The sequence below is a fragment of the Eschrichtius robustus genome, chromosome 1, assembly GCF_028021215.1.
Source record: "Eschrichtius robustus isolate mEscRob2 chromosome 1, mEscRob2.pri, whole genome shotgun sequence".
NCBI lineage: Eukaryota > Metazoa > Chordata > Mammalia > Artiodactyla > Eschrichtiidae > Eschrichtius > Eschrichtius robustus.
The window spans coordinates 150,315,801-150,342,238 of NC_090824.1; the positions used below are offsets into that span (position 1 = coordinate 150,315,801).

The 26,438-nt window shown below is 36.3% G+C and overlaps 1 protein-coding gene across 2 annotated transcripts in view; it reads right to left on the reverse strand.

Annotated features, from left to right (window-relative positions):
* Window positions 1–1,989: 1,989 nt before the first annotated feature.
* The window catches only part of LRRC28 (leucine rich repeat containing 28), a 174,164-nt gene continuing 149,715 nt past the window's right edge, over window positions 1,990–26,438 (reverse strand). The window contains exon 10 of one of the 2 annotated variants that reach the window (XM_068556923.1): window positions 1,990–2,770. In XM_068556923.1, the coding sequence (XP_068413024.1) occupies window positions 2,698–2,770 (73 nt within the window). In that variant the 3' untranslated portion in view covers window positions 1,990–2,697. The remainder of the gene's footprint in view (window positions 2,771–26,438) is intronic. The other variant, XM_068556913.1, reaches the window with a different exon arrangement.

Here is a 26,438-nt window from a genome sequence, read left to right on the forward strand (position 1 = left end):
CATTCTTTTCTATTAACCAAAATGTATCCTCCACTAGCCAGGACTCTTCTGTATTGATCATTTTAAAAAATGTTAAAGTGTGCTCAAAATATATATTTTATTCATTGAAGATGCAACATTTCATTCATCTACACAATGTTATGTAATTGAGGATTCTGGTATAACAATTGGGCATTTTGAAGAACACTGATAGGGTAATCCACTTTAAATGGACCCCCCCCCCCCTTGTATTATATCATAAGAAGGGCTATGCCCAACAGGGTATCCTGTATTTTAAAATTTACCATTAACCACATATCAGATTACTGATGTAAACTTACCTGAACAGACTATATTTTCCAAATAACTCACTTCTTTGAGCATTATTATAATTGCATGAATTATTTCTCTACCTAGTATAACCATTGCTCAAGAAAACATATATATAGTAACTTTAGAATTTTCTGCAAAGCTCTGGACACAATTAAATATTTAGAATGTAGGCAAATCTTCTGCAGTCTACAACACTTCTTTATAATATCAAAAGACATCAGTGAATCCAGTACAAAATTTTTATAATGAACAGCACCAAAGAAGCCAAATTATAAGTTCCATTTCTCATCAATTAAGCTGGGTGCTGCATCAAGGATTAAGGCTGAGACCACCCAAAGGTTGTCTGCCTAGCCCACTGCTGGTGTTCAACACACATTGCTTGTACAGAGGCTGTTTGGATTGTAAGTGTCTTTGTAAAATTTCAAACAAGTTAAAAGTATTACATATCCTTATCTCAACAGAATCCTGAATATCAGGTTAGCAAATTTCATAGCTCCATTTTAAGACATATGACTGTAGAGGGTAAAGTAGAAAGATGTTGAAACATATTACTGTCACTTAAATGACAGGTAGCAGCCACATAGGCCTGAACCACATTTGTGAAATTTCATGCCACATTTTTCACCTCCCAATTTATATACATGGAGGGGTTACACTAAAACTTCAATTATTCCAAAGGATGAAAGAAGTGTTACATTTTGATATAGATCTTCAGTTTCTATTATACCATAAGCCTTTGAAATATTAAGGCTGAAGAGGCCAAGTTATGAAAGGGACAAGAGGAAGTAAGAACAGTGGAAATACAGTTGATAATGTTCTGCCTTCACCATTCTATGTGGATAGTCTGCTTTCCAGGCAGCAGGTGGTGTGACTGTGAAAAGATCACACATTTGTCAGTAACTATGTAGGATTTTTAGCACTGTTAGAGCCTAGCATTACAGATTTAGGGCAGCTAATAAAATTCCATAAACCAAATTTTTGACAAGTCTGAAATTTTTTGAAAAGAATTTTCCTACTAAGTAAAACTTCTTGGTTCCCTTTTAGTCCTGTCTTAAAGAAAACTATGTATAATTAAACTTTTTTAAAAAAGTAAAAAAAGAATCACTTCACAGCAACCAGATGAACATCTGGCAGCAAAGCAACATTAAAATGCCATCCTTTCAAAGGAAGAGCAAGTATGTGAGTCCTCCATTAAGAGCATTATCTTATGTCAGAGCATAATCTCACACTTTCCATTTATGGTCTTTTTGCAAAAGTCCAAGGCTGAATTTGGACCTGCTTTTCCTGTGTTTTCTCAATGTTATCTGGACAACAGTGTGTCAAGTACATAAGAAACCTAAGGTCAAAATGAAGATGATCTAATGCACCAGGTATTTAAATAAATGTGCACAGGCTGTACTTAGAATCACCTTGCTAAAAACTAGTAGCAGAAGTAGCTGAAGCCTGTTTATCATATGTAACAAAAATGTTTCAAAGTCAATATAAATTTAACCATAACCCATCTAACAAGAATCACCAGAGATCACATTTTAATGTGTTTTTTCTCTCCCTTTCTCAGTAGCCAGAAAATGTTTAAATCTAGAAAGAAAAGGATCAGATCTTTTAAAGCCTCGTATGTCCCTCTTCTCATATAAAAAAGTCTTATCAGGAAATAAATTCAAAAATTATTTTTCTGTAGTTTTTCAAAATAAGTGTGTATTTCATTTATAATCTACAGTTTTATTTTTAAAACCCCTCACAAAAGTCTCTTAATATGTTGCAAAACTTTATAAACAAGGTTGTAACTTTCCAGAGGGTGTGTGCTAGGACCCTCGTGAAGCCCCTACTGGAGTCTAACTTGGAAGCCAACTCAGGCACCCCCCCGCCCCACACACACTGCTATTCAATACTATTGAGGTCACAGGGTTTACTGAAATTTGTTAAAAACATGGAGAATAACCTCTGGGGAATAATTCTCTGGGAAAAAAAGAGAGATGAGAAGATTACAGATACCACTGAAAGTATGTGTGTTCAAAAGTTAATTTGGTTGTATTATCAAATTACAGTTCTTCAGGGAGCTTAAACTTGCTCTAAATTAGATTTGGGGAGGCACATCAAACTAAATAGTCTGCATAAGAGACTCGCTGACATAAAAGAAAAACACGGAAGACAAAGGGTTCTTAATTTGGGGAAGGATATATTCCAACTTGGGGGAAGGGTGAAGGCATTTCAGCTCTGAAGCTCGATCATGACATTTCTAGAGTCCTGCAGTCTCCAAGTGTGACAGGACAGGATGGAAGGGCCTGTTGGGCCTGGCTGGACTCTCCTGTCCCTCTGTCACACTGTGCGATATGCAGGCAACTGCAGTGTCAAGCTGGCAACACTCCTGAGGCTCTTGAGTGTTTATCAACTCAGTAGGTCAAAAGTCTGCAGACATTGGGTGGAGCAGCAGTAAGCCACAAAACTCACAGTTGTCCTCCTGGAAGGGGAAAGAGGGGGAGAAGGACACTGTGAGTTCAAAAGGAAAGTCTCAGAATTCTTTCCATTAGAGACAGTTTTTTCCTTTGTTAAAATAAAGGATTAGGTATGGTCAACAGAGTACACAACAGAAATGTAAATTCCTTTTAAAACTGAGCACTGGAATCAGGTGAGGTATGTGTGTGCTTATTTTATTAGCAGTCTTCAGATGACGTAACATCCCTATGTTAGCAGCTAAGGAAAAGTAAGCTTTTTCCATGTTACAGTCTGAATTCGGCTTACTAGAACCAGTGCAATGACAGAATTTGAAATACATTATAAAAATCATGTAATAGAAAAAGTCACCAATTTAGCTAGAACACATATATATCGAAGAGCTTAAAAAACATAATTTTAAGGAATTTATCCTACAAATGTATGCCCACAGATTGCTTATAGAGGTAATTTTAGAATCTGAATCATGTAGTTTGAGAGTCTTCTCCCACACAGCAGAGGAATCTCATCTCAGACTCCTGCTTGGCATCTTTCTGCAGCGAGTCATGAGCCCTCTGATCCCAGTCTGGGCAGCTCCAGTTGTTGGATGCCTTGTTTTCCCACCAGAAGTGCTATCCTCTGGTGAGGAGAGATTAATCTACTGTTGTTTTCACAGGACTCCCTGTGCTGACTGTTTTCTCTTTTCTCCACCCCTCAACTCAGTCTTTGCCTTTCTCTGTAATCCAAGAAGGTGACCTCTACAGACCCAACCTCCAAAGCTGCCTGATTGCTGGTTTCAGGCTGAATTAGGACAAGGGAGGCATAGCAGGAGGGTAAAGGGCAGGAAGAGAGAAAAGTTGAATATTTTCTTTTTCTTCTTTTTTATAAAAAGTCTAGTTAATAGAGGTATAGTTACATACAAACATACAATAAAATTCACCCATTTTAAGTGTACAGTTGAATGAGTTTTGAAATATATGCAATTATTTAACTAACACCACCATCAGATATAAAATACTTCTCATATCCCCAAATGTTCCTTGTGTCCACTTGCAGCCAACCCCCAGCCCCCAAACCCCCTGCCAAGTCTCTGGCAACCATTGATAATTTTGTTTCTCCGTGGGCTTTATTTTTCCCTGGGCCACCACAATCCTGCAAAAAAAGCTTTGCCATTATTTCATCTTGGATGATCAAAGATCTCAAGGCAAGAGCTAGACCTACTTCTATGGGTTCTCTTGCCTTAGATTTGTGTACTAATCCAGGATTCCCTTACCAACTGGTTCCAGCTAGGTTTGGCTGATGTGAGGATAAAGCTTCCCTGGATGGACCCTCCTGTATGGCTCTAGTTCTCACTAGGCTCCAGTCACACTTTTCAACACTCAACCAGGCAGTTGACAACTCTGCCTTAGCCTTCACTTCCTGCTTGCACAGAGTCTCACTTCCTGCAAGCAGAGGTGAGAGCTCAGGGCCATCTTGGGTCTTTTCTGAGCATGCTCACATCCCTTTGCATGCACATGACCTTACATACTCCTAGGAATACGTTAGTGCTTTTCAAAGCCCCTGTGGAAACCTTACTCCCCCAATTTTCCTTTTCAGCTTTATGGCCAGTCTATTGTTTGCCCCAACAGTTACCCACTGCCTCAGGCATCTGTGAAGTTAAGCAATTGCCTGTAATTGTTTTGACAATTTTTGACAAATACCCTCAGAGAAGAGGCTTTTTGTGCTGGTGATCTCTGACTGAGGAAATAAAGACAGGCTTGCAAGTAGGGTTTTTCAGTGAAACACCCTTTGAAGATGCTCCAACTTCCTTCCACCCCTTTCCAGTTGCTGCCCGGCTGCTGGTTTTAACTGTGATGGCAGATTCTTGGTTTTCAAGGTTAAGACTAGAAGATGGGACTATGGGTTAAAATATCACAAAGGTCTCTGTTCTTTCTGAGATTCAGTCACTTTTCTTGAATAAATGCACTCTGGATTGCTGTAAGCCTTTTGTTAATTTCCAGAGTTCTGAAAAATTCAATTCTGACAAGTTTTGCCAGTTTTTTCATTGCTTTTATGGAAAGGTTGACTATTTCTATCCCACTCCATCTCTACATCTCTGACCAGAGCTTTTATTGGGCAGCCCCTCCTGTTGGCTCTAAGTCTCAACAGCCTCCAGATCTTCCTTTGTCCTTCATGCCAAAAGATTAAGAATGGTAAACCTTCCTCCTGCTGTAAGTTCCCAGGTACTTTATCATCCTGTGGGTGCTCTGAACCCTGCCTGAACTTCTGTAAATAGTCTTTCTCCATTAATTTCTCTTCAAAATCCCAGCTTATCTGTGTTTTCCGGCCAGTACCCTGATTGATTTAGTAGGGAGTAGCCTAAGGAAACAGTCCATCAAAGTGGGATTCTGGGATTGGGTTGGTGAGTGCATGAATGACCTCATTACCAGGGAAAAGTGGGACATCACTGATTACTCAAAGTTGTGGTATCACGATTACTCAAATTATCACTAAGACTGCCAGTGGAGGGTAAGGCACTGGGAGATCAACTGCTGTGGCACTTGATTGCTGTGGCATCATGGTGAATTCAAAGATTGTGGAGGGAGATGGCTTCTTTTGACTGCTTTAAGAGATTCCCCCAAATCCCAACTCCCTTCCAAAAAAAAAAGATAAGCTTAGTGCCTTCTTGAACTCTCAACTCAAGGCATAGGTAGAGAATCAGAAAGTTTCTATGGTGGCCTTAAAGGAATTCTTATTTTATGAAGCTGTGGGAGGGACATGCCTGAGGCCTGAATGTACAGGCTGCAGAATCACATGCCAGGTAAAAGTATATTTATGCTAAGTCTCTTATGCTAAGGTAAAGGTTCTGGTTGGGAAGGGGTGAGGACTTAAGACTTGAGATGGAAACCTTTGTGTAGACACAAAGCTAAGGACCTTAAACCTCTAATATCTCTAAACATTTCTTCACGTCAGAAACAGCCCTTCTTACCATCTAAGAAAACAAGCATTCACTTGAATAAAAAGATTTCACTGACTTCATCTGGTGTGGTTACCTAAAAAGGAAATTCCTATCTTCTTCAGGCAGGAACAATACTCACTGCCTCTAGGGCCATAGAGAGAGCAAAATCCCAGCATGATTCAGAGAGTTAATTGCAAGGGCTGCTCCTGGGAGAGATTATGTACATGAAGGAGTTGTAGAATCTTGCAAATTTTATTTGCAGAAATCTGGAGAGTAAGCATGGAAATGGAGTCTAAGTATAATACATTAGCCAGTGAGAATAAGTCTAAGGTTGGATCAGGCCAAGAAGGGTGCTTCATGAGGCCTCAGCATTTAATGTGTTAGTTTGAGTACCTATAATGGTTAATAGAAGCCTTGATTCAGTAGAGGCCTACAGTCAATGAGACAGAGATGCTAGAACTTCCACTGCACAGTCTAGAGGGAGGAGATCAAAGGCTTAGAGAAATGGGAATGTTGAAGTGGATCCAATGCGGCCTAACCTGCTCAGCCACCACCTGGAAACCTCTGGGAGGGTCAGGAAGACAGTCCCTTCACTAAGACATTAATATATGTATTGGTGAGGAGAAATCAAACTGGAAGTAGCAAGCACACCTGATACTTAATATGACACATGCCTACTAGAGGTGAGAGAGAAAGCCTGCAAAAGCTCAGGTGTCTGCTACATTGGTAAAGTTTCAAACAGAAAAGAAGAGTTACATCCAGAACTGCCCACTATGAAGAAACAGATACACACTTGTGGGTCCCTTTGGATTCTGGAGGCAAAATACATTTTGGGAGCCCCAATCTTCCAAGGTCCTTTCTCTTACAACTAAAACACCCCGGTCATAATACAACAAACAAGCATTGGAAGACTCTGAAAGACAGAATGAAGATAGACAGACTATGACCCTGGGACTTGAGAGGCAACACAGCAATGGTAAACTCCCTAGGCTTCCTTATTGCCTCCCATATACTCCAGATAGAATGCTGTAGGAGCTTCCAACCCAGAACCACCAACAGACAGAGTCAAAAAAACAAAACAAAACAAAACACAACAAAAAAAACAACCCCCCCAAAAAACTCCAAGAAAAGCCTGTTATCCCTATCCAGAGGATTAGGACAGAGAAATCCATCAATTTCTATAGAAAGTAAATAACTAGTTGCTTAGGGCTAGGTATGGGGAAAGAGAGAGGTGATAGATAAAGGGTACAAGGTTTCTCTTAGGGTGAGAAAAACGTTCTAAAATTGTCTGTGGTATTAGTTGCACGTATCTGTGACTACAGTAAAAACTGCTGATTTGTATACTTTAAATGGGTGAATTGTATGATATGTAAATTCTCTCAATAAAGCTGTTAAAAAATAATAGCACTAAAAGGAGAAATAGATAAACTCACAATTAGAGTGGGAACTTCAACTTCTTTACTCTTAGCAACTGATAGAACTACCAGACAGAAAATCAGCACAGGTGTAGAAGAACTGAACAACTCAATGAACCAAAGATACCTAATTGACATATACAAAACACTCCACCCAACAGCAACAAAGTACACTTTTTTTTTTTCTAAAAGCCCATGGAATATTCACCAGGACAGACTATATTCTGTGCCAAAGAACAAACCTCACAAATTTGAAAGAATTGAAATTATATACAGAGAACACATCTGGTTTCATCTCCGACATAAAGAGACTAGAAGTCCTCACTCCTGTTCTTACAACAAGAACAAGCTGAACAAATTGAAAATCAACAACTTTTCTCCACTCACCAGAGAACTGAGGTCACAGGGCAAACTGCAGCCTCAAAATCTGGTGAGACAGGTAACTCCAGAGTCACAGCTGAGACTTGCTTACCTGGACAGAAGATGCTAGAATTGCTGGAGGCTGAGTGTGGACAAGCCTGAGAGTGAGATACTCCTGGTGTGTGTGTTAGGGTGACACACATTCTTAGGTTTTACCTATAGAAACCCTACAGGCTATCATGGTGAAAATCCGTAAAAGATCCCCTTGTCGCTCATTCAGGAAGAGAAAAAGAGTAGTCATTATGTAACATATCCAGAGCATCCTCCATAACAAAGGACTGTTCTCCAGAGAAAGAGTTTACCACAGCCTTATCCCAGGTGCAGAAGGGCATTCTTCCCACCCCAGCCCCCTTTAGCCTGCCCATCCCACCTAAGAGGGGAAAGCAAACTATGCAAGATGAGAAAAATTTATGACGGTCACAGCCTAGAAATACAGGCCCACTAAAATAATGATATAATCATAAAATTTAGAACATTTCCCTCCCTCATTTGCCACCAGAGTAAATGGCCTCCAGCATAAGGACAGTGGATTATAGATAAAATTGATACACAGAAATCTCTTGCATTCCTATACACTAACAATGAAAGATCAGAAAGAGAAATTAAGGAAACAATCCCATTTACCACTGCATCAAAAAGAATGAAATACCTAGGAATAAACCTACCTAAGGAGGCAAAAGACCTATACTCTGAAAACTGTAAGACACTGATGAAAGAAATTGAAGATGACACAAATAGATGGAAAGATATACCATGTTCTTGGATTGGAAGAATCAATATTGTCAAAATGACAATTCTATCCAAGGCAATTTACAGATTCAATGCAATCCCAATCAAATTACCAATGACATTTTTCACAGAACTAGAACAAAAGATTTTAAAATTTGTATGGAAACACAAAAGACCCCGAATAGCCAAAGGAATCCTGAGAAAGAAAAATGGAGCTCGAAGAATCAGGCTCCCTGACTTCAGATTATAATACAAAGCTATAGTCATCAAAACAGTATGGTACTGGCACAAAAACAGAAATATAGATCAACAGAACAGGACAGAAAACCCAGAAATAAACTCACGCACCTATAGTCAATTAATCTATGACAAAGGAGGCAAGAATATACAATGGAGAAAAGACAGTCTCTTCAATAAGTGGTGCTGGGAAAACTAAACAGCTACATGTAAAAAAAAAAAAAGGAAGGAAATTAGAACATTCTCTAACACCCTACACAAAAATAAACTCAAAATGGATTAAAGATCTAAATGTAAGGCCGGATACTATAAAACTCTTAGAAGAAAACATAGGCAGAACACTCTTTGACATAAATCACATCAGTATTTTTTGCATCCACCTCCTAAGAGTAATGAAAATAAAAATAAACAAATGGGACCTAATTAAACTTAAAAGCTTTTGCACAGCAAAGGAAACCGTAAACAAAATGAAAAGACAACCCACAGAATGGGAGAAAATATCTGCAAACAAAGCAACTGACAAGGGATTAATCTCCAAAATATACAAACAGCTCATGCAGCTCTATATCAAAAAACAAATAACCCAATCAAAAATGGGCAGAAGATCTAAATAAACATTTCTCCAAAGAAGACAAACAGATGGCCAAAAAGCACATGAAAAGATGCTCAACATCACTAATTATTGGAGAAATGAAAATCAAAACTACAATGAGGTATCACCTCACACCAGTCAGAAGAGCCATCATCAAAATGTCTACACACAATAAATGCTGGAGAGGGTGTGGAGAAAATGGAACCTTCCTACACTGTTGGTGAGAATGTAAATTGGTGCAACCACTATGGAGAACAGCATGGAGGTTCCTTAAAAAACTAAAAATAGAACTACCATATGATCCAGCAATCCCACTCCTGGGCATATATCTGGAGAAAACCATAGTTCGAAAAGATACATGCACCCCAATGTTCATTGCAGCACTGTTTACAATAGCCAAGATATGGAAGCAACCTAAATGTCCATCAACAGAGGAATGGATAAAGAAGATGTAGTACATATATACAATGGAATATTACTCAGCCATAAAAAAAGAATGAAATGATGCCATTTGCAGCAATATGGATGGACTTAGAGATTATCATACTAAGTGAAGTAAGTCAGACAGAGAAAGACAAATATCATATGACATCACTTATATGTGGAATCTAAAAGAAATGATACAAATGAACTTGTTTACAAAACAGAAACAGACTCACAGACATTGAAAACAAACTTATGGTTACCAAAAGGGAAACGTGGTGGGGAGGGATAAATTAGGAATTTGGGATTAACAAATACACACTACTGTATATAAAATAGATAATCAACAAGGATCTACTATATAGCACAAGAAACTACTCAATATTCTGTAATAACCTATATGCGAAAAGAATCTGAAAAAGAATGGAAATATGTATATGTATAAATGAATCACTCTGCTGTACACCTGAAAGTAACACAACATTGTAAATCAACCATACTCTAAAATAAAATTTTAAAATAAATAAATTAATAAAAAATAAAGCAAAATAAATAAAATCCCAGCACTATTAAACCTTGGGTTCATCTTACTGGGCCCACCCAGGGGCCTGCAGGGGGTGCAGTGGGCAGTCCTGAGGGTGCTGGGGGAAGGGGGCTCACCATGCTCCTAAAGCTCATTTACCAACAGTGCAGCCTGGGCTTGACAGAATATTGAGGTGAGGATCTAGTTTTTAAACTATATAGGAGTACGGAAGAAAAGTCATGAGAAAATAGGAGAGAATGAAGAATGTTATGAGAGAAATGCATTCCCATTAAAATTTTGCATTTAAAAACAAAAACAAAAACAGCTGCAAGATGAAGGCTCTCTGAGGAGTATACAGGGAAGCCCAAAGTTAAGCAAGGAGAATCATAAAAGGACACTAAAGGAATCTGAATTTCAATCTGAAGCCTCTAGTACCTACTACAGCAAACATAAAACAGAGCTCAGCTCCTAGCCAGATTAAAATAAAACCTCACACTAAATGCCTATTTAGCTCAGTTCTTATTACCCAATACGTCTGTCTTTCAACAAAAAATTACAAGAGATGCCAAAAGGCAAGAAAAAGCACATGCTGAAGAGACAAAGAAAACCTCAGAACCAGACTCAGATATGACAGAGATGTTAGAATTATCACAGGGAATTAAAAAAAAAAAGAACAGGAAATCCACGATCTGTGGGACAATTTCTAAAGGTGCAAGATATGCATAATTAGAATACTAGAAAGAAAAGGAGAGAAAAGAGAAGAAATATTTGAAGTAATAATGGTTAAGGACTTTACAAAATTAATGACAGATCCAGAAACTTAACAACACCAAGCAGGATAAAAATCAAAAACAAAAACACTACACATAAGAAATATTATATTCTATCACTTATATGTGGAATCTAAAATATGACACAAATGAACATATCTATGAAACAGAACAGACTCACAGACATAGAGAACAGATATGTGGCTGCCAAAGGGGAGGAGAGTGGAAGAAGGGTGGATTGGGAGTTTGGAGTTAGCAGATGCAAACTAGTAAATATAGAATGGACAAACAACAAGGTCCTACTGCATAGCACAGGGAGCTATATTCATAATCCTGTGAAAACCATAATGGAAAAGAATATAGAAAAGAATATATATATATATACACACACATATATATATACGCACACATATATATATATATACATATATATATATATAAAACTGAAAATCACTTTCTGTATAGCAACATTGTAAGTCACCTATACTTCAATTAAAAAAAAAAAAAGAAATATCATATTCAAACTGGAGAAAACCAGAGAAAAAGGAAATCTTAGAAAAAAGCCAGAGGAGAAAAAAAATGTTACCTATAGAGGAACAAGTATAAGACACAGTAGACTTCTTATAAGAACCATGCAAGCAAGAAGAGAGTGAAGTGAAATATTTAGTGCGCTCAAAGAAAAAAAAATCACTAACCTAGGATTTTATATCCAGTGAAATTATCCTACAAAAGTAAAGGAGTATAAAGACTTTTTCAAGCAAACTGAGAACTGAGGGAATTCATCGCCAGTGAACTTGTCCTGCACGAAAGGTTGAAAGGAGTTCTTCAGGGAGAGGAAAAGGGTATAGGTAAAAAATTCAGATCTAAATAAAACTAGGGATGACATGATACCATATATGGAAAACTCTAAAATCTCCACACACACACACACAAATTATTAGAACTAATAAATGAATTCAGTAAAGTTGCAGGATACAAGATGAATATACAGAAGTATGTTGCTTATCGATACTAATAATGAACTATCAGGAAGAGAATTCAAGAAAACAATCTCTTCTACAATTGCATCAAAAAGAATAAAATGCCTAGAAATAAATTTAACCAAGAGGGTGAAAGACTTATACTCTGAAAACTACAAGACATTGATGAAGGAAATTGAAGATGATACAAATAAAAGTTACCCTCTTTTCATGGATTGGAAGAATTAATACTGTTAAAATGTCCATACTACCCAAGGCAATCTACAGATTTAATGTTATCCTTATCAAAATACCCAGAACATTTTTCACAGAACTAGAACAAATAATCCTAAAATTTATTTTTTTAATCTATTTTTTTCATTTAATACTTTTCAACTTGAATTTTAGTTTGTTCAATAATAATACTGCCGTTCCCACTTTGTTTGTTTGTCTTGTTTTGGTGTAATTTAGCTTTTTGTCTTCAAAAGTTTAAGTAATTTTGTCTTAAGGTATTCTTTCCTCTCTTGCTTTCACCTTCTCTCTCTCTGCCTTAACACAACTTAAGCCATAAGAATCTCTTTTGAGGAACTGAATCCATTCACATTTATACAGTAGGTCCTTACTAGTTATCTGTTTTATATATAGTAGGGTGTATATGTCAATTCCAATCTCCCAATTTATCCCTCCCCCCCTTACCCCCTGGTAACCATAAGTTTGTTTTCTACATCTGTGACTCTACTTCTGTTTTGTAAATAAGTTCATTTGTGCCCTTTTTTTAGATTCCACATATAAGTGAAATACGATATTTGTCTTTCTCTGTCTAACTTACTTCACTCAGTATGACCACAAAAGACCCTGAACTGCCAAAACAATCTTGAGAAAAAAGGACAAAGCTGGATGCTTCCTGACTTCAAACTATACTACAAAGCTACAGTCATCAAAACAGTATGGTATTGGCACAAAAACAGACACATACATCAATGGAACAGAATAGAAAGCCCAGATATAAACCCATGCACTTATGGTCAATTAATCTATGACAAAGGAGGCAAGAGTATGCAATGGAGAAAAGACAGTCTCTTCAGTAAGTGGTGCTGGAAAAACTGACAGCTACATGTAAAGGAATGAGATTAGAACATTTCCTCACCCCATATACAGAAATAAACTCAAAATGGATTAAAGACCTAAATTTAAGACTGGAAACCATAAAACTCCTAGAAGAAAACATAAGCAGAACACTTTTGACATAAATTGTAGCAACATTTTTTGGGGATCTGTCTCCTAAGGCAAAGGAAACAAAAGCAAAAATAAACATATAGGACTTACTTAAACTTAAAAGCTTTTGCACAGCAAATGAAACTATCAACATAATGAAAAGACAACCTACTGAACTGGAGAAGATATTTGAAAATGATATGACCAATAAGGGGTTAATACCCAAAATATATAAACAGCTCATACAACTCAGTATCAAAAACAAACAAACAACAAAAACAAAAACCAAACAACCTGATTAAAAAATGGGCAGAAAACATGAATGGGCAGTTTTCAAAAGAAGATATACAGATGGTTAACAGGCACATGAACAGATGTTCAACACATCAGAGAAATGCAAATCAAAACCAAAATGAGATAGCACCTCACATCTGTCAGAATGGCTATCATCAAAACGTCTACAAATAACAAATGTTGGCAAGGATATGGAGAAAAGGGAACCCTAGCACACTTCTGGTGGGAATGTAAATTGGTGCAGCCACTATGGAAAACAGTATGGAGGTTCCTCAAAAAACTAAAAATAGATCTACCATATGACCCAGCAATTCCACTCCTGGGTATACAACCAAGGAAAACAAGAAAAGATACATACACCCCAATGTTCATAGCAGTATTATTTACAATAGCTAAGATACAGAATAGAATATAATTCAGCCATAAAAAATAATGAAATTCTGCCATTTGCAGCAACATGGTTGGACCTGGAGAGTATTATGTTAAGTGAAATTAGTCAGACAGAGAAAGACAAATACTGTGTGTTATCGCTTATATGTGGAATCTAAAGAATAAAACAAAGAATATATGTAACAAAACAGAAACAGATTCATAAATATAGAGATCAAACTAGTTGTTACCACTGAGAGGGAAAGGGGGAGGGGTAAGATAGACATAGGGGATTAAGAGGCATAAACTACTATGTACAAAATAAATAAGCTATAAGGATATATTGTACAGTACAGGGAATATAGCCAGTATTTATAATAACTTTAAATGGAGTATAATCTATAAAAATATTGAATCACTGTGTTGTACACCTGAAATTAACATAATATTGTAAATCAACTATACGTCAATCAAAATTTTAAAAATAAAAACATTCTTCAGAATAAAATGAATAAATAAATAAATAGGAAGATTGTTGGAGAAGGAATAAAGTTAAATAAAATCTTTTATTTTTATAATTTTCAATCGATCTAAAAATTAACTTGTTTCACGTAATAAGGGTAACAATGTACTGCATGATTACAACAGATGAATAGTGAAATGAATGACAGCAATGTCATGAAGTTTGCCAGGGAGGAATTAGGATTATTCTGTCACAAAGTACCTGTACTACAAGTGGAGCAGTATAGTGTATCGTCTGAAGGTGGAGTTAGATTGTTTAAAATGTATATTGTAAACTCTAAGGAAACTACTACAAATTTTTAGAAAAGAAGTATAATTGATATGCTATGAGAGGAGATAAAACAGAATCACATAAAATGCTCAATAAAATCAAAAAAGGCAAAAAGAAGTAGGAAAAGAAAGAACAAATACAAAAAATAGAAAACAGTTACAAACACAGTAGCTATTAATCCAACTAAATCAATAATCACTTTAAATGTGAATGGTCTAAACATACCAATGAAAAGACAGAGACTGAGTGGATGGAAAAACAATACCCAATTAAATGTTGTGTACAAGAAACTCACTTTAAACATAAAAATGCAGACTGGTCGAAAGTAAAGGGATGGTGAAAGATATATAATGTTAACACTAATCAAAAGAAAGATGGAATAGCTATTTTGTTACAGATAAAACAGACTTCAGGACAGGGAAAACTATCAGAAATAAAGAGGAGCATTACATAATAAAGGGGTCAATTCTCCAAGAAGACATAACAATGTGAAAAGTGTATGAAGCTAATAACAGAGCATCAAAACACATGAGGCAAAAACTGACAGAACTTCAAGAAGAAACAGACACACTTGCTGTTAGAGTTGGAGACTTCGACACCCCTCTTTAAGCAATTGAAAGACCCAGAAAGCAGAAAATCAGAAACAATATAGTTGAACTCAACATCATTAATCAACTGGACCTAATTGACCTTTATAGATACTCTACCCAACCACAGAAAAACACACATTCTTTTCAAGCTCTAGAGAAATTAAAATATTTTGAACTGAATGAAAATGAAATATAACTGATCAAAAAATTCTGGGATGAGGCAAAAGCAGTACAAAAGGGAAATTTACAGCACAAATACAAATATTAGAAAAGAAGAAAGCTCTACTATCAATAATGTAAGCTTCCCCCAGGAAGTGAGAGAAAGAAGAACAATTTAAGTCTAAAGCAAGTAAAAATCATAGAGCACATTCTGTGTCCATTACGGAATCAAACTAGATATCAATAACAGAAAGAACAGGAAAATCTCCAAGTGTGTAAATCTTTTCCATGGGTTAAAGAGGCAGTCTCAAAGGTATAAAAACTTAAACAATGAAAATAAAAATACAACACATCAAAAATTTTGAGACATAGTAAAGCAGCGCTGACAGAGAAATTAATAGCTTTAAATGCTTATGTTAGAAAATAAGAAAGGTCTTAAATCAATACTCTAAGTTTCTACCCTAACCCCCCCTCCAAAAAAAAAAAAAAAGAGCAAAATAAATCCAAAGCTAGTAGGAGGAAGAGGAGAAACCAATGAAATTAAAACCTTCACTAGGATTAACAAGATCAATAAAATTGATAAATCTCTAGCAAGACTGACAAAGATTAAAAAAAGGAAAACACAAATTAATATAAGAAATGAAACAGGTGATATTAATACATATCCTGCAGTCATTAAAAAGATATAAGGGAATACCTTAAACAACTTCACACTAATAAGTTTGCCAACTGAGAACAGATGAATCCCTTGAAAACTTTGTTTCTTTGGAAACAAAGATAAGCTTATTCTAAAACTTCTACAGAAAAGCAAAGACCTTAGAATAGTTAAGACAATCTTGAAAGAGAAGATTAAAGTGAAAGTATCACTTCACCTGATATTAAGGCCTACTATATAACTACAGTAATCAAGACAGTTTGGTACTGACTGAGAGAGAGACACAGATCAATGAAATTGAAGAGAACATAAGAGAATATCTTCATGACCTTGGCAGTAGGTAAAGATTTCTTAGGACACAAAAAGCACTAGCTATAAAATTAAAATGGATAAATTTGACTTGATCAAAATTAAAACTTTCTACTTTGCAAATTATACTCATAAGAAAATGAAAAGGCAGGCATCACTTTTGAGATTTTCTTAACTCAGGAAGTTATGTGAATTTTAAGTTATTAGATACTTTGTATTACCTTAATTTAAAAAAAAAAACTAAAGTTGGTTAGAACCCTAGTTCAGATAATTTGCTACACCAGAATATATATGGTTGTATAAATAACAATTGAAATGAAACTCAGGCACAAAATGATCTTAAAAGGCAAGTGCATTTTTGAGGATCAGCTATCTAAACTTATTTCTTCCTGTTTTTTTAAAAGATAATTATGTTAACTGAAAAATCATTCATAGAAGTGATGCACTTCATACCACAACCATTTAATTAAAAATTAAGGTTCTAAGCAAAAAAATCCAATTCCATAAAGATATGGGATTGTTATTGACTGAAGCATAATGCTTACTGGATCATCATTAACTCCTTATGATGCTCAAGGGGGTAGGGTGGGTAACATGGAGTTGTCATATTTGTGCTACAAAGAAATCCCAAGCCTGTGTACTTATTTATTTAAAAAAAAACCCAACTTCTTATTTTATATTGGAGTATAGTTGATTAACAATGTTGTGTTAGTTTCAGGTGTACAGCAGTGATTCAGTTATACATATACGTGTATCTATTCTTTCCCAAATTCCTTCCTGTATCTATTCTTTTTCAAATTCTTTTCCCATTTAGGTTGTTAAATAATATTGAGCAGAGTTCCCTGTGCTTTACAGTAGGTCCCTGTTGGTTATCCATTTTAAATATAGCAGTGTGTACATGTCAATCCCAAACTCCCTAACTATCCCTTCCCCAGTGGTAACCATAAGTTCCTTCTCTAAGTCTGTGAGTCTGTTTGTGTTTTGTATATAAGTTCATTTGTATCATTTCTTTTCAGATTCTACATGTAAGCGATATAATACAATATTTCTCTTTCTCTGTCTGACTTACTTCACTCAGTATGACAATCTCTAGGTCCATCCATGTTGCTGCAAATGGCATTATTTCATTCTTTTCAATGGCTGAGTAATATGTGTACTTATTTACTTTTGGGAAACTCATCTAAGAGCATACTGTATCTGCTTGCTTCATTAATGATCTAAGTTGTTACAAGTACATCAACAGGTCTACTGCCTTAACAATGCATTTGTGTTGGTTAGGTCCTTTAAAAAAATTACAGAACTGTGGAACCAGAGACATGATAGTTTCAGGGGAGAAACTTTTAGCTAAGCAATAAACTCTAGAATTAGGAAAAAGATGCTGATAAATTCTACAAAGAACATCAGACATGACATTTGTTGTTTTAGAATCTCTGAGCATACTTATAGGCAAGGCAGAAGAAAAGAGAATTTCAGCTTAGTTTTAAAATAAAGAAATACCATTATTTTTAAGAAAAAAATCACAATGTTGTTGCATATATTGGAGCCCACAAAAATCATAAGAAATGTGTTTTCTTTATAAACCTATTTTCTGATTAGAAACAAAAAGCATATTCTTGACTCATACAGAAATTCAAGCCAGAAGAAAAATAATATTAGAAAGAATCGATCAGATGAAATCCCAAGCCTGTGAACATATTAACATGTAAGAGGATTATGTGAGAATCATCTAATAACATATGGTATTTCTTGTTACGTTTATGGTTAATGACTGTCTCTCATGGGAAGATTCTGTGTGCAGAACCAAAGACTTAAATATATACATGCTTCTCTACTAGATCTGCCCATGCCCTAGAACTTTAGGGGTGAGATATGTATCAGAAGAGAAGTATCAGGTGGTTTGGTCATAATTGAACCCCTAATACCTAGTAGAGAGTTTGGCACCAGCAGATGGTCAGTACATGATTGTTTAGTGATACAATGAGAAAGAAAAAAGTTAAGAACAATTTACTTAAATTTGTTGAAGAATATTTTACCCGTGCAAAATTTCATAAGTTACCTTAAGTTGGTGCCAACAAACAGGTTTCTGCTGAAAGAAAAAAAAACCCAAACATAATTAAGCAATTAATGTCAGTATTACTGATGTCAACTGGTTTCACAGAAGAAAGTAATACCGACACAACTAGGGCACCTACCAGGCACTGGTGGGGGACCATGGACACCTAAGGGGACGGGAGGAACCCTCAGTGACTGGCTTGTGGGATCTTGGTTCCCAAGCTGGAGGTCAGGCCTGAGCTCCTGTGGTGGGAGCTCAGAGTCCAAACTTCTGAACTAACAGAGAACCTTAGATCCCAGGGAATATCAATCAGAGTGAGGCCTCCCGGAGGTCCTCATCTCAGCACTAAGACCTAGCTCTATCCAACTGCCTGCAAACGCCAGTGCTGGACGTATCAGGCCAAACAACCAGTAAGGCAGGAATACAGCACCACCCATCCAAAGAAAAAAAAAAAAAATGAAATGACCAAACAATTTGTTACAGATGAAGGAGCAAGGTAAAAACCTACAAGACCAAATAAATGAAGACGAAATACACAACCTACCTGAAAAAGAATTCAGAGTAATGATAGTAAAGATGATTCAAAATCTTGGAAACAGAATGGAAAAATACAAGAAACATTTAACGAGGATCTAGAAGAACTAAACAGCAAACAAACAGTGATGAACAACACAATTACTGAAATTAAAAATACTCTAGAAGGAATCAATAACAGAATAACTGAGGCACAACAACTGATAAGTGAGCTGGAAGATAAAATGGTGGAAATAACTGCCAGGGAGAAGAATAAAGAAAAAAGAATGAAAAGAATTGAGGACAGTCTCAGAGACCTCTGGGACAACATTAAACACACCAGCATTCGAATTATAGGGGTCCCAGAAGAAGAAGAGAAAAAGAAAGGGTCTGAGAAAATATTTGAAGAGATTATGTTCAAAAGCTTGCCTAATATGGGAAAGGAAATAGTCAATCAAGTCCAGAAAGCACAGAGAGTACCATACAGGATAAACCTAAAGAGAAACACGCTGAGACACATATTAATCAAACTATCAAAAATTAAATACAAAGAAAAAATATTGAAAGCAGCAAGGGAAAAGCAACAAATAACATACAAGGGAATCTCCATAAGGTTAACAGCTCATTTTCCAGGAGAAACTCTGCAAGCCAGAAGGGAGTGGCAGGACATATTTAAAGTGATGAAAGGGAAAAACCTACAACCAAGATTACTCTACCAAGCAAGGATCTCATTCAGATCCAATGGAGAAATTATAACCTTTACAGACAAGCAAAAGCTAAGAAAATTCAGCATCACCAAACCAGCTTTATAACAAATGCTAAAGGAACTTCTCTAGGTAGGAAATACAAGAGAAGGAAAAGACCTACAATAACAAACCCAAAACAATTAAGAAAATGGTAATAGGAACATACATATCGATAATTACCTTAAATGTAAATGGGTTAAATGCTCCAACCAAAAGACAGAGACTGGCTGAATGGATACAAAAACAAGACCCATACATATGCTATCTACAAGAGACCCACTTCAGACCTAGGGACACATACAGACTGAAAGTGAGGGGATGGAGAAAGATATTCCATCCAAATGGAAATCCAAAGAAAGCTGGAGTAGCAATTCTCATATCAGACAAAAGAGACTTTAAAATAAAGACTATTACTAGAGACAAAGAAGGACACTACATAACGATCACGGGATCAATCCAAGAAGATATAACAACTGTAAATATTTATGCACCTGACATAGGAGCACCTCAATACATAAGGCAAATGTTAACAGCCATAAAAGGGGAAATCAACAGTAAAACAATAATGGTAGGGGACTTTAACACCCCACTTTCACCAATGGACAGATCATCCAAAATGAAAATAAATAAGGAAACACAAGCTTTAAATGACACATTAAGCAAGATGGACTGAATTGATAATTATAAGGCATTCCATCCAAAAACAACAGAATACACTTTCTTCTCAAGTGCTCATGGAACATTCTCCAGGATAGACCATATATTGGGTAACAAATCAAGCCCTGGTAAATTTAAGAATATTGAAATCATATCAACTATCTTTTCAACCACAATGCTATGAGACTAGATATCAATTACAGGAAAAAAAACTGTAAAAAATACAAACACATGGAGGTTAAACAATATGCTACTAAATAACCAAGAGATCACTGAAGAAATCAAAGAGGAAATCAAAAAATACCTAGAAACAAATGACAATGAAAACACGATGACCCAAAACCTATGGGATGCAGCAAAAGCAGTTCTAAGAGGGAAGTTTATAGCAATACAATACTACCTCAAGAAACAAGAAAAATCTCAAATAAATAACCTAACCTTACAGTTAGTGAAAGAAGAACAAAAAAACCGCAAAGTTCGCAGAAGAAAAGAAATCATAAAGATCAGATTAGAAATAAATGAAAAAGAATGAAAGAAACAATAGCAAAGATCAATAAAACTAAAAGCTGGTTCTTTGAGAAGATAAACAAAATTGATAAACCATTAGCCAGACTCATCAAGAAAAAAAGGGAGAAGACTCAAAGCAATAGAATTAGAAATGAAAAAGGAGAAGTAACAACTGACACTGCAGAAATACAAAGGATCATGAAAGATTACTACAAGCAACTAGGCCAATAAAATGGACAACCTGGAAGAAATGGACAAATTCTTAGAAAAGCACAATCTTCTGAGACTGACCCAGGAAGAAATAGAAAATATAAACAGACCAATCACAAGCATTGAAATTGAAACTGTGATTAAAAATCTTCCAACAAACAAAAGCCCAGGACCAGATGGCTTCACAGGTGAATTCTATCAAACATTTAGAGAAGAGCTAACACCTATCCTTCTCAAACTCTTCCAAAATATAGCAGAGGGAGGAACACACCCAAACTCATTCTACGAGGCCACCATCACCCTGATACCAAAACCAGACAAAGATGTCACAAAGAAAGAGAACTACAGGCCAATCTCTCTGATAAACATAGATGCAAAAATCCTCAAGAAAATACTAGCAAACAGAATCCAACAGCACATTAAAAGGATCATACACCATGATCAAGTGGGGTTTATCCCAGGAATGCAAGGATTCTTCAATATACGCAAATCAATCAATGTGATACACCATATCAACAAACTGAAGGATAAAAACCATATGATAATCTCAATAGATGCAGAATAAGCTTTTGACAGAATTCAACACCTATTTATGGTAAAAACTCTCCAGAAAGTAGGCATAGAGGGAACCTACCTCAACATAATAAAGGCCATATATGACAAACCCACAGCCAACATCGTTCTCAATGGTGAAAAACTGAAACCACTTCCTCTAAGATCAGGAACAAGACAAGGTTGCCCACTTCCAAGTTTTGGAAGTTTCAGCCACAGCAATCAGAGAAGAAAAAGGAATCCAAGTCAGAAAAGAAGAAGTAAAACTGTCACTGTTTGCAGATGACATGATACTATACATACAGAATCCTAAAGATACTACCAGAAAACTACTAGAGCTAATCAGTGAATTTGGTAGAGTAGCAGGATACAAAATTAATGCACAGAAATCTCTTGCATTCCTATACACTAATGATGAAAAATCTGAAAGAGACATTAAGGAAACACTCCCATTTACCACTGCAGCAAAAAGAATAAAATACCTAAGGAGCCAAAAAACTGTATGCAGAAAAGTATAAGACACTGATGAAAGAAATTAAAGATGATACAAACAGATGGAGCGATATACTATGTTCTTGGATTGGAAGAATCAACATTGTGAAAATGACTATACTACTCAAAACAATCTACAGATTCAATGCAATCCCTGTCAAACTACCAATGACATTTTTCACAGAACTAGAACAAAAAATTTCACAATTTGTATGGAAACACAAAAGACCCCGAATAGGCAAAACAATCTTTTTTTTTTTTATTTATAGTAATCTTTTATTTATTTATTTATTTATTTATTATATTTATTTTTGGCTGTGTTGGGTCTTCGTTTCTGTGCGAGGGCTTCCTCTAGTTGCGGCAAGCGGGGGCCACTCTTCATTGCGGTGCGCAGGCCTCTTCACTATCGCGGCCTCTCTTGTTGCGGAGCACAGGCTCCAGACGCACAGGCTCAGTAGTTGTGGCTCACGGGCCCAGTTTCCCCGCGGCATGTGGGATCTTCCCAGACCAGGGCTCCAACCCGTGTCCCCTGCATTAGCAGGCAGACTCTCAACCACTGCGCCACCAGGGAAGCCCAGGCAAAACAATCTTGAGAAAGAAAAACAGAGCTGGAGGAATCAGGCTCCCAGACTTCAGACTATACTACAAAGCTACAGTAATCAAGACAGTATGGTACTGGCACAAAAACAGAAATATAGATCAATGGAACAGGATAGAAAGCCCAGAGATAAACCCACGCACATATGGTCACCTTATCTTTGATAAAGGAGGCAAGAATATACAATGGAGAAAAGACAGCCTCTTCAATAAGTGGTGCTGGGAAAACTGGACAGCTACATTTAAAAGAATGAAATTAGAACATTACCTAACACCATACACAAAAATAAACTCAAAATGGATTAAAGACCTAAATGTAAGGCCAAACAGTATAAAACTCTTAGAGGAAAATATAGGCAGAACACTCTATGACATAAATCACAGCAAGATCCTTTTTGACCCACCTCCTAGAGAAATGGAAATAAGAAAAAATAAACAAATGGGACCTAATGAAACTTAAGAGCTTTTGCACAGCAAAGGAAACCATAAACAAGATGAAAAGACAACCCTCAGAATGGGAGAAAATATTTGCAAATGAAGCAACTGACAAAAGATTAATCTCCAAAATATACAAGTAGCTCTTGTAGCTCAATATCAAGAAAACAAACAACCCAATCCAAAAATGGGCAGAAGACCTAAGTAGGCATTTCTCCAAAGAAGATATACAGATTGCCAACAAACACATGTAAAGATGCTCAACATCACTAATTATTAGAGAAATGCAAATCAAAACTACAATGAGGTATCACCTCACACCGGTCAGAATGGCCATCATCAAAAAATCTACAAACAATAAAAGCTGGAGAGGGTGTGGAGAAAAGGGAACCCTCTTGCACTGTTGGTGGGACTGTAAATTGGTACAGCCACTATGGAGAACAGTATGGAGGTTCCTTAAAAAACTAAAAATAGAACTATTATACGACCCAGCAATCCCACTACTGGGCATAAACTGAGAAAACCGTAATTCAAAAAAGACACATGCACCCCAATGTTCATTGCAGCACTATTTACAATAGCCAGGTCATGGAAGCAACCCAAATGCCCATCGACAGACGAATGGATAAGGAAGTGTGGTACATATATACAATGGAATATTACTCAGCCATAAAAAGGAACGAAATTGAGTCATTTGTTGAGACGTGGATGGATCTAGAGACTGTCGTACAGAGTGAAGTAAGTCAGAAAGAGAAAAACAAATACTGTATGCTAACACATATATATGGAATCTAAAAAAAAAAAAATGGTTCTAATGAACCTAGGGGCAAGACAGGAATAAAGACACAGACATAAAGAATGTACTTGAGGACATGGGGAGGGGGAAGGGTAAGCTGGGACAAAGTAAGAGAGTAGCATTGACATACATACACTACCAAATGTAAAATAGCTAGTGGGAAGCAGCTGAATAGCACAGGGAGATCAGCTCAGTGCTTTGCAACCACCTAGTGGGGTGGGATAAGGAGGGTGGGAGGGAGACACAAGAGGGAGGGGACATGGGGATATACATATGCATATAGATGATTCACTTTGTTATACAGCAGAAACTAACACAACACTGTAAAGCAATTATACTCCAATAAAGATGTTAAAAAAAAAGTAAAAGAAAGTAATACCCACAAAAAGCAAGGGTAAGGAAATGTGACATTTCATAAGTGATAAGTGATTTAACCATATAAGTATTAGATAGTAGATATTATTTTAAAATAAACTACTAGTGAGTGGGAGGAAGGAGTATTAAGTTGTTATAACAGACAAAGGGAAGTAATAAGACAAAGACAGTTCTGCACGTTCTCTAACAAATGGGTCTCTATCGCAAGGCACAACAGTTACTCAGACATCTGGTCCTCTCATGTAATTACTCTGGCTTAAAAGACCATGGAGCATTCCTGAAAGAACCAAGCTCTGTAAATCTGAGCTTCAAAGCAGCCGACTGAAGCCATGCTGTCATCACTACCACAGTGCCCTGCTCACAGTAGATGCTCAATGTGTGTTTGCTAACTGAGTGGATAAATCAATAAATGAGTGGATGCATTATTCTGAGCTATTTGGAAATAATTCCAATGGCTTTTTAAAAATGGAAATAGAAAAAAAAATCCTAAAATTCATATGGTCCCACAAAAGATCCTGAATAGTCCAACAAATCTTGAGAAAAAAGAACAAAGCTGAAGGCATCATGTTTCCTGATTTCAAAATATACCACAAAGCTACAGTAATCAAAACAGTATGGTACTGGCATAAAGACAGATATATAGACCAATGGAACAGAATAGACAGGCTAGAAATAAACCCACACATATGCAGCTAACTGATCTTCCACAAGGAAGCCAAGCATATACAATGGGAAAAGGACAATCTCTTCAACAAATAGTGTGGGAAAACTGGATATCCACATGCAAAAGAATGAAAGTGGACCCTTATCCTACACCATACACAAAAAAATCAACTCTAAATGAATTAAAAACGTAAACATAAGACCTGAAACTATAAAACCCCTAGAAGAAAACACAGTGGACAAGCTACTTGACATCAGTCTTGGCAATGATTTCTTGGCTATGGCACCAAAACCACAAGCAACAAAACAAAAATAGGCATGTGGGACTACATCAAACTAAGCTTCTAAGCAGCAAAGTAAACCATCAACAAAAGCAAAACATAACTTACAGAATGGAAGACAATATTTGCAATCCTTGTATTTGATCATGGGTTAATATCTAAAATATATAAGAAATTCCTATCATTCAATAGCAAAAAAAACCAAACAATCTGATTTTAAAATGGGTAAAGGATTTAAATAGACATTTCTCCAAAGAAGACATACAGATGGCCAACAGGTATATGAAAAGGTTCTCAACATCACTAATCATCAGGGAAATGCAAATCAAAACCACAATGAGATATCACCTCACACCTGTTAGGATGGCTGCTCTAAAAAAACAGACAAACGAAAAAATAAGTGTTGGCAAGGGTGAAGAGAAATTGGAATCCTCACATATGTTGGTGGGAATGTAAAATGGTGCAGCCACTACGCAAAATAATTCCTCAAAAAATTAAAAATAGAATGATCATATCCAGCAATCCCAGTTCTGAGTATATATCCAAAAGAACTGAAATCAGGGTCTCAAAGAAATATCTGCACTCCCATGTTCACTGCAGCATTATTCACAGTATCCAAAATATGGCAACAAGCTAAATGTTTATCGACTGATGAATAGATTAAAAAATGTGGTATGTACATACAATGGAATATTATTCAGCCTTAAAAAAGAGAAACCCTGCCATTTGCAACACCATGGATGAACCTGGAAGACATTATGGTACGGGAAATAAGCCAGTCACAGGACAAATACTGCATGATTCCACTTACATGAGATATCTAAAATAGTCAAACTCAGAAGCAGAGAGTAGAATGGTGAGTTTCCAGGGACTGCAGGGAGGGAGAAATGGGAGTTGTGTTCAATGGGTATAGTTTCAGTTATGCAAGATGAGTAAGTTCTAGAGAGCTGCTGTACAATATAGTGCCTACAGTTAATACTATACTGTGCACTTAAAAATTTGTTAAGAAGGTAGATCTCAAGTTAAATGTTCTTACCCCAATTAAAAAAAAAAAAAAAAAGGAAAAGGAAGCATCAAGAATCTGGAGCCTCAGTTAGGAGATATTCAACTAAGAGTTGAATATCTAAGTCAACTAAGAGATATTCTACTTTAGCCTAAAATATTAACAGTTGTCATTTCCAGTGGCAGTACTTTCATTTGATACAATTTCCTTTTGCAGAATTCTATTTCCTAATTTTGCTTTGATGATAACGTATGACTTGAACAGATTTACTTTGTCTCCCCCCCAAATAAATAAGTAGAAAAGAAACCACTGGTCTACTAATGTTTTAATAATTAAACATTATTTTTAATTTTTAAAGCGACACCAGTTTGTTGTAAAAATTCAACACTACTCAAAGAAAACTACTGTTACTTTAGTGAGCCTTCA